The 13,137-nt window shown below is 37.1% G+C and overlaps 1 protein-coding gene across 1 annotated transcript in view; it reads right to left on the bottom strand.

Moving 5' to 3' along the window:
* mTor (serine/threonine-protein kinase Tor) overlaps positions 1 to 13,137 on the bottom strand; it is a 162,284-nt gene that overhangs the window by 32,129 nt on the left and 117,018 nt on the right. Inside the window, exons 28-30 of the mRNA XM_083132608.1 lie at positions 10,823 to 10,927; positions 4,290 to 4,518; positions 1,310 to 1,504 (exon numbers count right to left, since the gene is read on the bottom strand). Coding sequence (XP_082988734.1) covers positions 1,310 to 1,504; positions 4,290 to 4,518; positions 10,823 to 10,927 — 529 coding nt within the window. The remainder of the gene's footprint in view (positions 1 to 1,309; positions 1,505 to 4,289; positions 4,519 to 10,822; positions 10,928 to 13,137) is intronic.

Here is a 13,137-nt window from a genome sequence, read left to right as displayed (position 1 = left end):
CAGGGTCCCCTGACAAGGTCGCCAGCCCCTCCTGGCACTGCCACCAGCCCCCTTGACATTAGGTAAAACTATTTTGTATTCTAATTTGTTTGAGGTGAAGAGTGAAAATGTTGACAGAATATATTATTTTGTTCACAACTTTGTTCGTTCATCTTGTTTATGAGCAGAAGTCTAAGCAGCGGCAAGTGTTTAGAAGATTCTCTAGACTTTAGAAAGTCTTTCATAGGGAGCCGTCTTTATCTGTACCTTTCCTGCCCCTGTTGCAGCCTCTTGTTTGACAGAAATCTGTAACTTTGATGTCATTATCCACATTCCTTCCGCATCTGCATCAAATGTCAACAGATCCCAAGATGTATTGCTTTGGCCGGGGGTGGAATGTGCGGTAGGCACTATGATTGAATTGAATATTGTACATTTTAACATGTATGATATAAATATCTGTATCATCAAAATAGTATGGAGTGTGTATTAAGGGATAGTGTAAGTAGCAGTCATTTGCACTTCAAGAGATGTTTTAGAAGATACAAAAAAAACTGTAGTATTTTTACATAATATTTCTAAACTTTATATTTTAAATTAACTTAATGACCCCCTACACACATAATTTACCTTCATTTAATACTATTAAACTTTTGAAAAATGGACTTGAGCCCCCCCATTTTTTATTTTTCGGTCAATTTTTTTTTTAAATTTTGTGTCATTGCATGCTGAAACATAAGAAGTTCAACAATTTCTGTTTTGTCTGAATGTTATCTTGCGGTACTTACTCTGTTTAACTACCAGCGCAACAAAGCCTGTCTGAAAATTGCAAAATGCAACATTGTCGAGTTTCTTATTCACAGTCCGTACAACACAGCAAGGTGAAGAAGCAATTGTTAAATTGTTTGTCTTGGAATATATATACTGTTTTCAATCAACAGATTGAGTTTTGTACGAATTTTTGGGTCATTTTTCAAAGATTTTAGGTCATTTTACAGGATTTTTGTTGTCATTTTAAAGGTCATTTTTCAAAGATTTTTAAAAATCCAGGCCCTGCTTATTACTAATATGAAACATAACAAAATACATTCTATACAGAACCAGAATTATGTACTATTATTATCAACGCATATGACCAACCCAAAAATGAATAATTACAAATTCAACATAACAAAAAAAATTAATTGCAATGGCATGAACAAGTACATAAATTTGCTCTTGAACCACAAAAAATGTAAATTTTATCAATTTTTACTTTGCAAAAGTAATAATGACAAAATATAATACACATTTCAAAAGTATGAAAATTACTGAGATCCTACTTCCATACCTGAAGCCATGTGTCAATCTCTATAGTGCGAATGCCCTCCACAATAGCATCATACACGTCTGGGCACTGTCCATAATCAAACCACAATGTAAGAAGACGAAGGGTATCTTGCAATGAGCTACCATGGGAGAGAGCAATGGAACGAAAGAACCCTTCGACTGCAGGAACTGTGAACTGGGAGACATGTTGCGAGCTCTGTGGATGAGATAAAATAGGATTGAAAACACATGTCTTTGTATAATATATGAGGTGTGGCTAGAAAAAAACTGGACTGTTGCTACAAAATCTTTTATTGGTTATTTTGTACAATACGAACATTATCCCCTTCAAAGTACTCCCCTGAACTATTGATACACCGCTCCATACGAATCTTCCATTGCTGGAGACAGTGCTGGAAATCATTTTCCGAAACCATGTTCATGACCTCCGTCGCTTTTGTTTTCACACATTGTACAGTCTTAAATCTGGTGCCTTTCAGTGCTGAGTTGACCTTTGGGAATAAAAAAAAAAGTCGCATGGAGCGAGATCTGGTGAATAGAGTGGATGGTCTAACACTGGGATCCCATACTTGGTCAACAAAGCCTTGACTGACAATGCCGTCTGGGCAGAAACATTGTCCTGATGAAGAATCCATGACTTGCTTTTCCACAAATCAGGTCGTCGTCTTCTTACAAGCCCACGAAGGGTCGTCAGCATCGTAATGAAATATTGTTGGTTGACAGTTTGACCTTCGGGTACACAATTCGAATCAATTCACCGACATTTGCAAGGTTTGATTCCGTTTTTGACGTGCAAGACCGTCCAGGATGCTTGTCGTTCGCAATCACTTCTCATCCCTCTCTAAACCTTTGAAACCACTCAAATACTTGAGTGCGTGATAAACACACTTCCTTCAACAAACCATAAGTTTCTGTGGCAAATTTTCCGAGTTTGATAAGAAACCTCAGAACTGAGTGCCATGCACTTTGGGCAATCACACAGCCGGTAGGCAAGATATACACCCACGCACCGCTTATCCTTGACGCGCTTGCCGTTTGTCGACAGCAACATCAATCCGTTTTTTTTCTAGCCACATCTCGTAGTTATATAATTTATTTACTGCATTAAAATCTACATAACTTCAAAAACTAAACTCAGTTGTGCTACAGCCCTTGAAGGGCCAGGGCGTGCCAGAGCGGCTTTTTATTGGGTGATGCATGGTCAGCGCATAGAGTCGTATCGCCGTTGTTTTCTGGCTTCGTGACCGGAATCTGCTACTTCTTTTCAAATAGCTTCCCAATTCTCGTCACGATGCTGCGTCAATGCCAAAATTTTTGGGGTTCCCGGCTTGCACCGAAGCCAAGAGCGTTAACCACTTGGCTACGTGGGTATCCTACATAACTTCAAGTCCTACATAACTTCCATTTTGTCACTTGGCAAGTATGAAACTTCATCCCATATTCATGAATTTCCATATAAGCACGATCTCGTTCTGCATTGATAAAACACACATACAAGGACTTGACAGTATTTGCTTGTGGCAGAACTTTCTGATTCGTAGTTCTGAAATGCAGTTGAACGGTAACTATGGACTGTGTTTTGTGGAACCACTGACAAAACCGCAAGCGCACTGCTGTAAGACTCCATGTCAACTGGTTTAATGGCACTGATATACAGGGTCATTCAAAATTAGTTACCTAAAACTAAAGCTTGCTAACTCCGAAAGCTTATGCAATATTGATACAAATGTGATTCTAAATGTGTGCCATACCATGGAGTTTCATTTCTAGGCTGCCAGATGTCAGTTGCTCTGTAGTACAGTAATTTAATGGTAGTGGTACAAGTAAGTAGAAATAAAAATAGGCAAGAATAAGTAAAATAAGTACAGAAAATAAGAACTTCTAACAACAACGACCACTACAGATTGTTGAACACATATTTATAAAAAGACTAGTAAAAATGAAAGAATTGCTTGAATCCTTCGCAGTATGTTGAAATTATATCTTTGTCTGCTGCTTGCTTATAGCATGACTATGTGACTGGAAATATTACAAAAAGTTATATGGTGTTATGGATAGGGTGCTGTAAGTGCTGAAATATTTGTTGTACAATATAAACCAGTTCAGTTTTCTTTTTATAACTAAAACACTGAGTGCTACCCATTAGCATAGTACTTTGTTATCACCAAGGTTTTGGAAGTTCAGAGTTCCCAATGGAGCATTTTTAAATGAACTGGATTCAATTACAAATTAAAATTATACATCATCCTGATTTGCCTATTTGTGCATGGAATTAACTCAAAAGCAGGCTCCTGTTTTTTCTAGTTAAAAAAAAAAAAAACTTTCATGAAATTCGCTGACTTACAAAGGTTTGCTTTGGAGGATTACACTCATTAGTATTATTTCTAAGACTTGACGCTATTCATACACAGGTTCTCTGAAGAACATACCGTATTTCACCGCATAATTGTCACAGATTTTATGCCATATTTATGTTGCAAAAAAGTGGAGTGCAACCATTGTGTGAAGCATTTTTTTAAAAAATTATGACAGTATTACAAGTACTTAAAATAATTTGTTACTGAGTAAACTATCTTTGGTACAAGATTAGGAGCATGGAATTCTCGTGAATAAATGTAAAAATTGAATAGTTCTAATCAAAACACACAATTTCTTCATGACAGCTTAGTGAATATTTTTTCAGTCTAAAAAAAAATACCCATTAGTTGTTATTGATTTGTACATTACAGTAGAAATATTACACTTAGAAAATTTAGTACAGTGTTGCGAAATACCGACTTACAAAATATAATCATCTTCTTTGTCTGAAAATTCTGTGCCGATATCATTGCTTTCGTTACGTGACATGATTTGTTGTGATGATTGCACAATGAAGGGTTATAAACCAATTTTTGAGCTGAAAAAACAGGGGACAACAATTATGTGGTGAAATACGTTATAACCAAAATCCGAGTGTGGTTGCAATGGAAATCAACACTTACCATCCTAGTGGAGGTGTCTGTTCGAGAAGCGTTGCTACCCTCACCCTGTTGATGCTGGTGTTTATAGAAGAGCACTGTTTCAAAGTTCATATACGCCCAAGCATGCCATGCTTTATACCAGCCAGGATTATGTTCCGTTGCTGCGGCATAGTATTGTAACACAGCTGGTATTGAATGCTCATTTATACCTTGAAGGCTTTCCTGCCATTCTCCAAGTCGTAAATAACATCTGAAGTGAAAGCATAAAAGATTCTTACATTAAATTTATTCATATTTTTGGAAATGAGAGACGCAGTACTAAATAATTACAGAGAAACTTAGTACTCACTATTTCTGTGACACTGTTTTAAATTTGTTCTAAAACAAACCATAATGCACTTCCAAACCGAAATGAACATCGATAGTGGACAAGCACACCTACTGCAGCAATTAACACTGGTGAAGGGCAGATGACATGGACACAGGCAGACAGGCGACAACAGCGCACCTAGCAGCAATCGTGGAACAAGAAACAACAGAAATGCACCGAGCAACAATGCAATAAGTTCCGAGTATGGTGGCAGCGGACACAGAAATTAATAGAACGAACTAAAAACAGCTTTGCAGAAATCATGAGTATCAAGTTTCTCTGTAATTATTAAATTTATGTTAATTCAATAGCATTATGTTTGAATGACTTATCTTCTAATTGGAAGTAGTAGTATTAGTAATGTTACAAAGCTGAAAATTTACCGATGCCTACGTACTCAACGATAATTTTTGGAACCGATACCGATGCCAATATTTAACCAATTCCGATACATAAGATTATTCAACAGAAATGGAATGTTATTTTCAGCATGACCAAAATAAATTTGCTGTAAAACATTTCTAATTGCATATTAAATACAAGGGCTGATTTTTTAGTAGTGGCAACTATTTATTTTCTAGACACATAGCATACATACAGGGAGGTTATTTCAGTCGTTCACCGCCAGAGTGACGGCCGTTCGGCGGGCTCTTCATGCAACAGGTCCCGGCAAATTGCGTTCAGGAAGTCCGTAACAGAAACCACTTGTTTTGTAATGTTTCCACTTTTCACAATTACAGTTACAATTACAATTGAAATAAGCACGTACCTTGTCACAAGGATTGCAGGAAAAGGTGCCCTCGCAATTACAAATATTTCTGGCACCTTATTTCTGACATCTAATCTTAGATTAGTCATCGCTACTTTATTTTCAGTTGTCGCGACAGCGCCTGCAGCTTATCGGGGGTTGGGTGAGTTGTCAGCCGCGAGAGGGCGCTTCATACTGCACGTGTCGGCAGTGATGCCAACCGTAGGGACATGTCCCTACGCATAGGGACTTTTCACTAAATTTCGCCCGCGTAGGAACGTAGGGACAGATTTTGCCAAATGAGGGAAAACGTAGGTACTTTTTTCAATCTTGGTAAATTACATTTTATGAATTAGTTTATCTGGATACTTTAGCGAGGAGGAGAAAAAAGAACTAACTAACAAATCTCCATCAGAATTTTGGAACATGTTATCGGTTACCAAAAACTTTCAAGGCAAGTTCCTTTTTGAAAACATTTCCACTCTCGCGAAAATAGTGCTAACATTGCCGCATTCTAACGTGGAAACGGAAAGAATATTTTCAATGTTAAGTGATACAAAAACAAAAAAGGGAAATAAAATGGGACCAAAATTGTTAAAGAATGCAGGAAATACAGCATCACCAACCAACATCCATCTCTTCACAGCAGCAGCATGTATGACTTCAAATAACATAATCAACAGTAAACGACTCAACGTTATTCATTAGGGGTGTGCTGGATTCTTTACTTTAAAAAGTCGTTAATTCTCGACGTTTTCTGCCTTGTAAGTTTCTGGAACTTATCGAAAGTTGTAAGTTTTTATTCTAGAAATGCAAAAACGATCACTTAAAGTGAAAATGACTTGTAAAATTCGAGATTTCCAGTGCTTCGGGAAATTTCGAACATTTCCCGTCCAGAAAATTTTCCGACTTGGTCGGGAAATTGCAAATTTTTCAGTCCCGAATGTCGGGATTTAAAAAAATTACCGTCCCGATCCCGTCCCGACCCAAAAAATTCTGTCCAGCACACCCCTATTATTCATTAAGGCAAGAATTTACAATACCGGACCCTTCTGTAATTTCTATGCTACGTCTTATACTCACGAAATAATTATTCGTGATTATTTATCTCAAGTTAACATGTTGGGGTGAGGGGGAAAAAATGTTCATTAACGTGCAGAAGTTGTAAAATAAGCTTTTCAATTCTCGCAATGATTCTCCGTATACAAGTATGGTAGCCATATTTGTTGATATGAACAAATTAAAATTAGTTACGCTGTCTACAGCGTTGCCACACTGTTGATTTCATACTTGGAGAGCATGGATCATGTAAGAATGGCGGAAGAGAACAGTAAAAAAGTTGTTAATGTTGTACAGATTGTTAGGTGGAGTGTGCAGGAGGATGGCTGTGGGCTAATTAATAAACTTATGGATTTCAGTATATTGCCCAAAGAACGTGCTTACATGTGACAGCGACAATCACGATGTAGAAGAACTGATTTGATTACAGGTAAATTTGGCAACAGTACATCAATCATAAAATTGCAGGATACGAAAATAGCATCTTCGATGATGAACGTTTCCCGTTAAAGTGCTACGAAAATAATATTTTTTATCGGTTCGTAATCACAATTACCGCAAAACCATTCAGGAATAGCCCCACTGACCATTCTCGGTAAGTTTAGGTTAAGTTAGGTTAGGCAAACATAGTTAAAATTTGGGCTCGAAAAAAACATGCACGGGTAGGCCAACAAACCATTGACGGATAGCCCCACGAACCATTCAGGTACGGTTAGGTTAGGATAGGCAAACATAGTTAAAATTTGGGGTCGTAGTAATATCAGGAATGTATATTTCGTTTTTTAAGTATTGGAAACACAAAATCATCCGGTAAATACTAAGCAATCGTGCCGATCGCGGACCACTCAATTTCACTTATTTTGCAATTTCTACACGTGACCCCCCAAATCTTAACTTGAAATTCGTGATTAGGAGGCCTCAATTAGTGAGTATGCAAAATATTACAAAAATCGGGGAGGGGTCATGTATTGTAAATTCGCTCCTTCATTAATTGTGGAAGCACCGAGCAGAAAGATTTGGTAAGTAAATGTGTATATTTTATCTTCTGTTTTGCATGCTAATGAGGTGTTGTTTTTTTAGTTACTTTACTTGGCGTAGGGACATTTGGTCAGTTGTAGGGACATTTTGACTACGTCTGTAGGGACATTGCTGAAAAATGGTTAGCAACACTGTCGGCTACCAGACGTCAGTGTTCGTTCATGTTCAATTCTGTTTGCGTTCAACAGTACGCGTGTTGCTTATACTGTGTTATTGTAATGTGCTACTCATGGCCAGTGCTTTATTGTGTGTTAATTGTTATTCATTCATTACTTATGTCGTTAAACAAATATAGTCTTGAACAGAGAGTCTTTATGTACGATAATTACGTGAAAACGAATTCTTGCAGAAAAGTGGACAGGGGATTACGAGAGACAGGATCTCTTGAACCTAAGAAACGTGTTGTATTGCTGTTAAAGGAGGTCATTTTCAACATCTCTTATAACACAGGAGGTTAGTGATCATCATTATTATTACTTTTAAATATCATTTTACGCTTTCGGTTTGCTTTATGCGCCGGGATGCTGTCTTCCATTTCTGTCAACTGAGGATAACGTAGCGATGTCTAATCTAAGATTAGATGTCAGAAATAAGGTGCCAAAATATTTGTATTTGGGAGGACACCTTTTCCAGCATCCTTGCGACAAGGTACGTGCTTATTTCAATTGTAATTGTAACTGTAATTGTGAAAAGTGGAAACATTACTAAACAAGCGGTTTCTGTTACGGACTTCCTGAACGCAATTTGCCGGGACCTGTTGCATGAAGAGCCTGCCGAACGGCCGTCACTCTGGCGGTGAACGACTGAAATAACCTCCCTGTACATGGCTCTAAGTAGGGATGTGACGAAGCTGAAAATTTACCGATGCCGATGTACTTACCAATAATTTTTGGAACCGATGCCGATATTTAACCGATTCCGATACATGAGATTATTAAACAGAAATGGGACGTTATTTTCAGCATGATTACATCACCCCCAATCACGACCGGATCAAGAAAGTGTGGGGCGTTACCCCCACACCCCCTATACTCCTTTATGGTGTGGTGCTAAGCACAGGGGACCACTTTTTTTATGTACATTTCTATTGCATATCATAAGTATATACATATATATTCTCAAGAGATGCATCTACAAAAGGTGGTTATGTGAACCTTTAAGAAGAACATAGATTCTCAAGAGATTTAACATTAGTACACAAGCAGTTCTTTGAAATGCAAAATGAATTCGTGTTCTTAATGTTGGCAATTTACTGCTGCCAGATTCAACTTCAGAAACATGAGATTTGGAAGCACTTCAGGAAGTAACCTACTTCTTCTCTTATCACAAATCTGTTCAGCAACACTGAATACTGATGCAGCAGGCATGTCCAAGTATTTTCTCAGCACTTGCTTCAGGTTTGAATCTCATTTTTGAATTTCCAATACAACAGCAGATCCTGGTTCAGCAATTTTATTACAAAAACTCTATAATAATGATGATTCATAACCTAATTTTCAATAAATCTTACAAAACTAAAATATAAAACTTATTAGAAGGTAAAACTCTAGTATAATCTGTACCGGTTTAAATATCGGATTTTTGCCGATGCTGATATGTCAATTTCTGCTGATTTTCATACATCTGTAATCGGCTTCGGCACATCCCTAGTTCTAAGTCTTACAGGCCTTCGATGTAGTCCCCAGCGTTGCGTACAACTTGTTGCCAGCGATGTGGAAGCTGTCAGATGCTGTTGGCACTGCCTAATCTGTTGATAGTGTGAAGAGAGCGTTCTACTGCCAGAAGAATGTCTCGAACTGTTCGGAAGCGAACCCCATGAAGTGGTTCCTTCATCTTAGGGATTAAGCCTGTTGCAGTCCATGGTGACACTGTCGTGCTGTGCGACCTCTAGCACATTTAATTTTTAACCATCGCTGCTGCTCCTGCTTCGTAAACAACTGCTTTGTTCTTGTTGTCAGTGCGTCCGGGCATGGAGTATGGAGTGGGATGAATGAGTTAATTTGCTCTGAGGGAGGGTACGCATGTAACTAACATTTGGTATACACGGCATCGCTGTAGCATAGTTGCCACTACTAAAAAATCAGCCTATGTATATATATTCTCAGAGATTTAACATTAGTACACAAGCAGTTCTTTGAAATGCAAAATAAATTCCTGTTCTTAATATTGGAAATTTAATGCTGGCCGATTCAACTTCAGAAACATGAGCACTTGAAAGTACTTCTGGAAGTAACCTATTTCTTGTCTTATCGCAAATCTGTCAACAACACTGAACCCTCGTTCATTAAATACTTATGCAGCAGGTATTTCTCTTGCCACTTTTTTTAGGTTTGGATACTCTTTTTTGAATTTCTAATACAACAGTGAAACCTGGTTACCCTGCTTCAGCAACATACTGTTCAATTTCTGATTTTCAGGCAGGTTGATCCTCTGAATGAGAGTTTGCAATAACTTTATCTTAAAAACTCCACAGTATTGAAAATCCATTAACCTAATTTTCAATTAATCTTACAAAATTATGTAAATCTTAAAATATAAAACTTATTAGAAGGTAAATATGCTAGTATTATCGGTACCGGCTTAAATATCGGATTTTTGCCGATATTCGTACATCAGTAATTGGCTTCGACACATTCCTAAGTAGTATATTGGGGCTGTAAAAAGAATGCATTTATTATTTGCTGAATTGGATTGTATGTTGAGATTTCAAATAATGAAATAAAATATGTTCACAAATTTGCATGCATCACATGATTCCAAAATTTGACTATACAGTACTGTTTCCTGTGTAGAAACATCAGTGAAAAATGCAGGAACGGCCAGGACTAAAACCTGGCATACTGTGGCATTGCTCCACCAAAAGAAAAAAATATATATAAATAAAATTCTTTGCATTTTAATTTCAACTGTGATCACTCCATTCAACACTATGTTTAGTTATTTAACACGTTCTCTGCCACGTCGGTCATAATGACCGAAACTTGCGCATACCAATCACGCCATGTTGGTCATTATGACCGAAACATGTGGCTTGACTTTGTTGTTTCTAGGGTGCTGCTGGTCAAAAGCATAACAATGATGTGGATAAGGCATGACCGACAAGGCGTGGGAGTTGACTGCACATTAAAAGTGCTTTGGCCGTTCTATTTTTTACAGGAAAGAAGCAAAATTTTCAAATTTACGAAATAATGTCCAATAACCACTTTGGCGCAGGAGGCATAATTGCTGAAAACACCCTGACAGAGAACGTGTTAAATAAGATCTAAGATGTTCAAATTTTGGTTTCATATCTACACTAGTATGGAATAAATGATAGAGGGAATGAGAAATATGCGTTACCTGGCTAGAAGTCGTCTCCTTGCTAGCTGCTGCTTGTCTTCATCTTGGCCTATGAACTGAAGTGTTTGAGGGTGGAGCGAGTTCTGTACAAATCGATGCAACTGACTGAAAAAAGATATTTCAGTTAGTTTTTGTGACCACTTATATTAATAAACAATACATTTCACTGAGATTTTTCACATCTTCATTACTGGAAAATTCATGGTGCAACTCAGATTCATCTGACCTTTGAACGAATCATGTGCACCATTTAAAAAAAACATTAAATTATCTATACATATTCTAGGTATTGGGACAGTAAATGGAAGATATATCTATAAATCCTACAAATAACCTGCAAGTTGTGGCACTTTTTTATTATTTTTATGGATATGAAGGTATATTTTAAATAATCCAGTAAATATTTAAATTTTAATTTCAATATTTTTTCAAAGGCAAAGCCAACTGAAGTCACGTATCTACGCACATTAATTAGTATGTGAATGAACCAATAAGGGTCGTTAAGAAACACATTAAATTTTATCGCAGATTGGTTGAATATTGATAAATTGGAGCCCAGGGTATACTATGTGAAGAGACATTGACTATTGAGTGGCTTCGAAAAGAGACATTCCTTAGAGCCCTATTTTTGAAAATGTGTGAACAACACCTTATACAGGGTGTCTAGCAAAATAACAAATCCATTATTCTTGACTTTTTCTTGACATTTTTTGTTTTTCTTTAACTTTCATTTACACGACCCATACTTAGGTGAAGTCGTATCAATTGTAATAAGCAATTAAGAAAATAAATCTTTATTTAATAAAAAAACCAGACCAAAAGGTCAGTTAAGATGAAAACTGAAGATGTATTTAACAAGAGACTTACATTCGCTTTATCTATTAATAACCTGATAATCTTATGTGGGACTCGTGTTGTCGTCCCTATATATTTGTCATTTGCCCTTCATCCATCTTATCTCACCACTATTCATCCCCATCTTCACGATTAGCCAAAGGAGCAGAAAAGTGAAATAAAATAAACTAAATCAGTCATTGCGATAGCAAACATTCTTCACCACATCATTACTTTCATGACTGCTAGACACCTTGTTATACCAATATAATAAAATTTAAATACATGCATGTAAATTACTAACACTTTTATTTTAACCTTTTGGTGCCCAAGCATCTCGAACGAGATACCCAAAAGTAACCCTCGGGGTACCAAGCATCTCGATCGAGACGCTGTGTCAAGGTCGTAGTTTTTACGTTATAACTTTTCTATTTTTGGCTAGAATATTGATTTTATTTTTCTATATTGTTCCTAACACATGTATTTAACATAAATGTTTTTTTGCATTTTTTTTGTCTTCATGAAAATGGAGGGGGAAAGGCTGCATTTTGAAGCTTGAATCAGTGGCGTCCCGACCATTCCTTTTGGAGGTACAACTCAAGTTACATTGGTCATACGACGATAATGCAAATATTTTTCTGTTTCTTACATGCCAGCGATAATTTCTATGTGCATTTTGAACTTTTCATATCCTTTTTTTCGGGGGGCGGGGGGCGAAACCCCATTTATTTTAAAAAAGTATTTTCAGGGGATTTCCCCCTTTCCCCCTCCATATATACGCCCAATGTGCATAAATTATATATCGTCTAAATCTGTGATTCATTCTTCGTACAACGGTATATTTTTCATATCTCTAGGGCATTTAGTTTCTGAGCTATAGTCATTTCAAGGTACCGCTGAATTTTGAAGCTTGAATCAGTGGCGTGCCGACCATTCCTTTTGGGGGTACAACTCAAGTTACATTGGTCATATGATAATAATGCAAATATTTTTGTGTTCCTTACATGTCAGCGATCATTTCCATGTGCATGTCGACACTGTCATGTACTTTTTTTGGGAGGAGGGTGGGGGAACCAAATTTTTTTTTTCCGAAATTTTGGAATTTTGAGAGTTAGCCCCCCCCCGCCACATATACGCCGAATTTGCAAAAAATTCATATAATCTGAATCTCTGGTTCATGCCGCGTACAACGGTATATCACTCACCTCTCTAGGGCAATTAGCTTCCGATCTACACTCATTTAATTGAAACTCTGCATTTTGCTCAAAATCGGCTCGGTACCCAGAGGCTTACTTGTGAAAAAGGTCTTGGGCGTCAAAAGGTTAATATAATAAAGAAACAAATATTTTATGTTACAATATTTCAGCTTGAATGATGTGCTTCCACACAAGTTAACAATGCTTCAGTGGCATTTAGATTGTAAATTGCATTTAAATTTACAAGTTATTGCAATACATAGAAATTTTAGCAAAGATTCAGAC

Source organism: Lepisma saccharinum, chromosome 12, assembly GCF_977018435.1.
Source record: "Lepisma saccharinum chromosome 12, izLepSacc3.1, whole genome shotgun sequence".
NCBI classification, from domain to species: domain Eukaryota; kingdom Metazoa; phylum Arthropoda; class Insecta; order Zygentoma; family Lepismatidae; genus Lepisma; species Lepisma saccharinum.
This window is presented reverse-complemented; position numbering and strand designations above follow the sequence as displayed.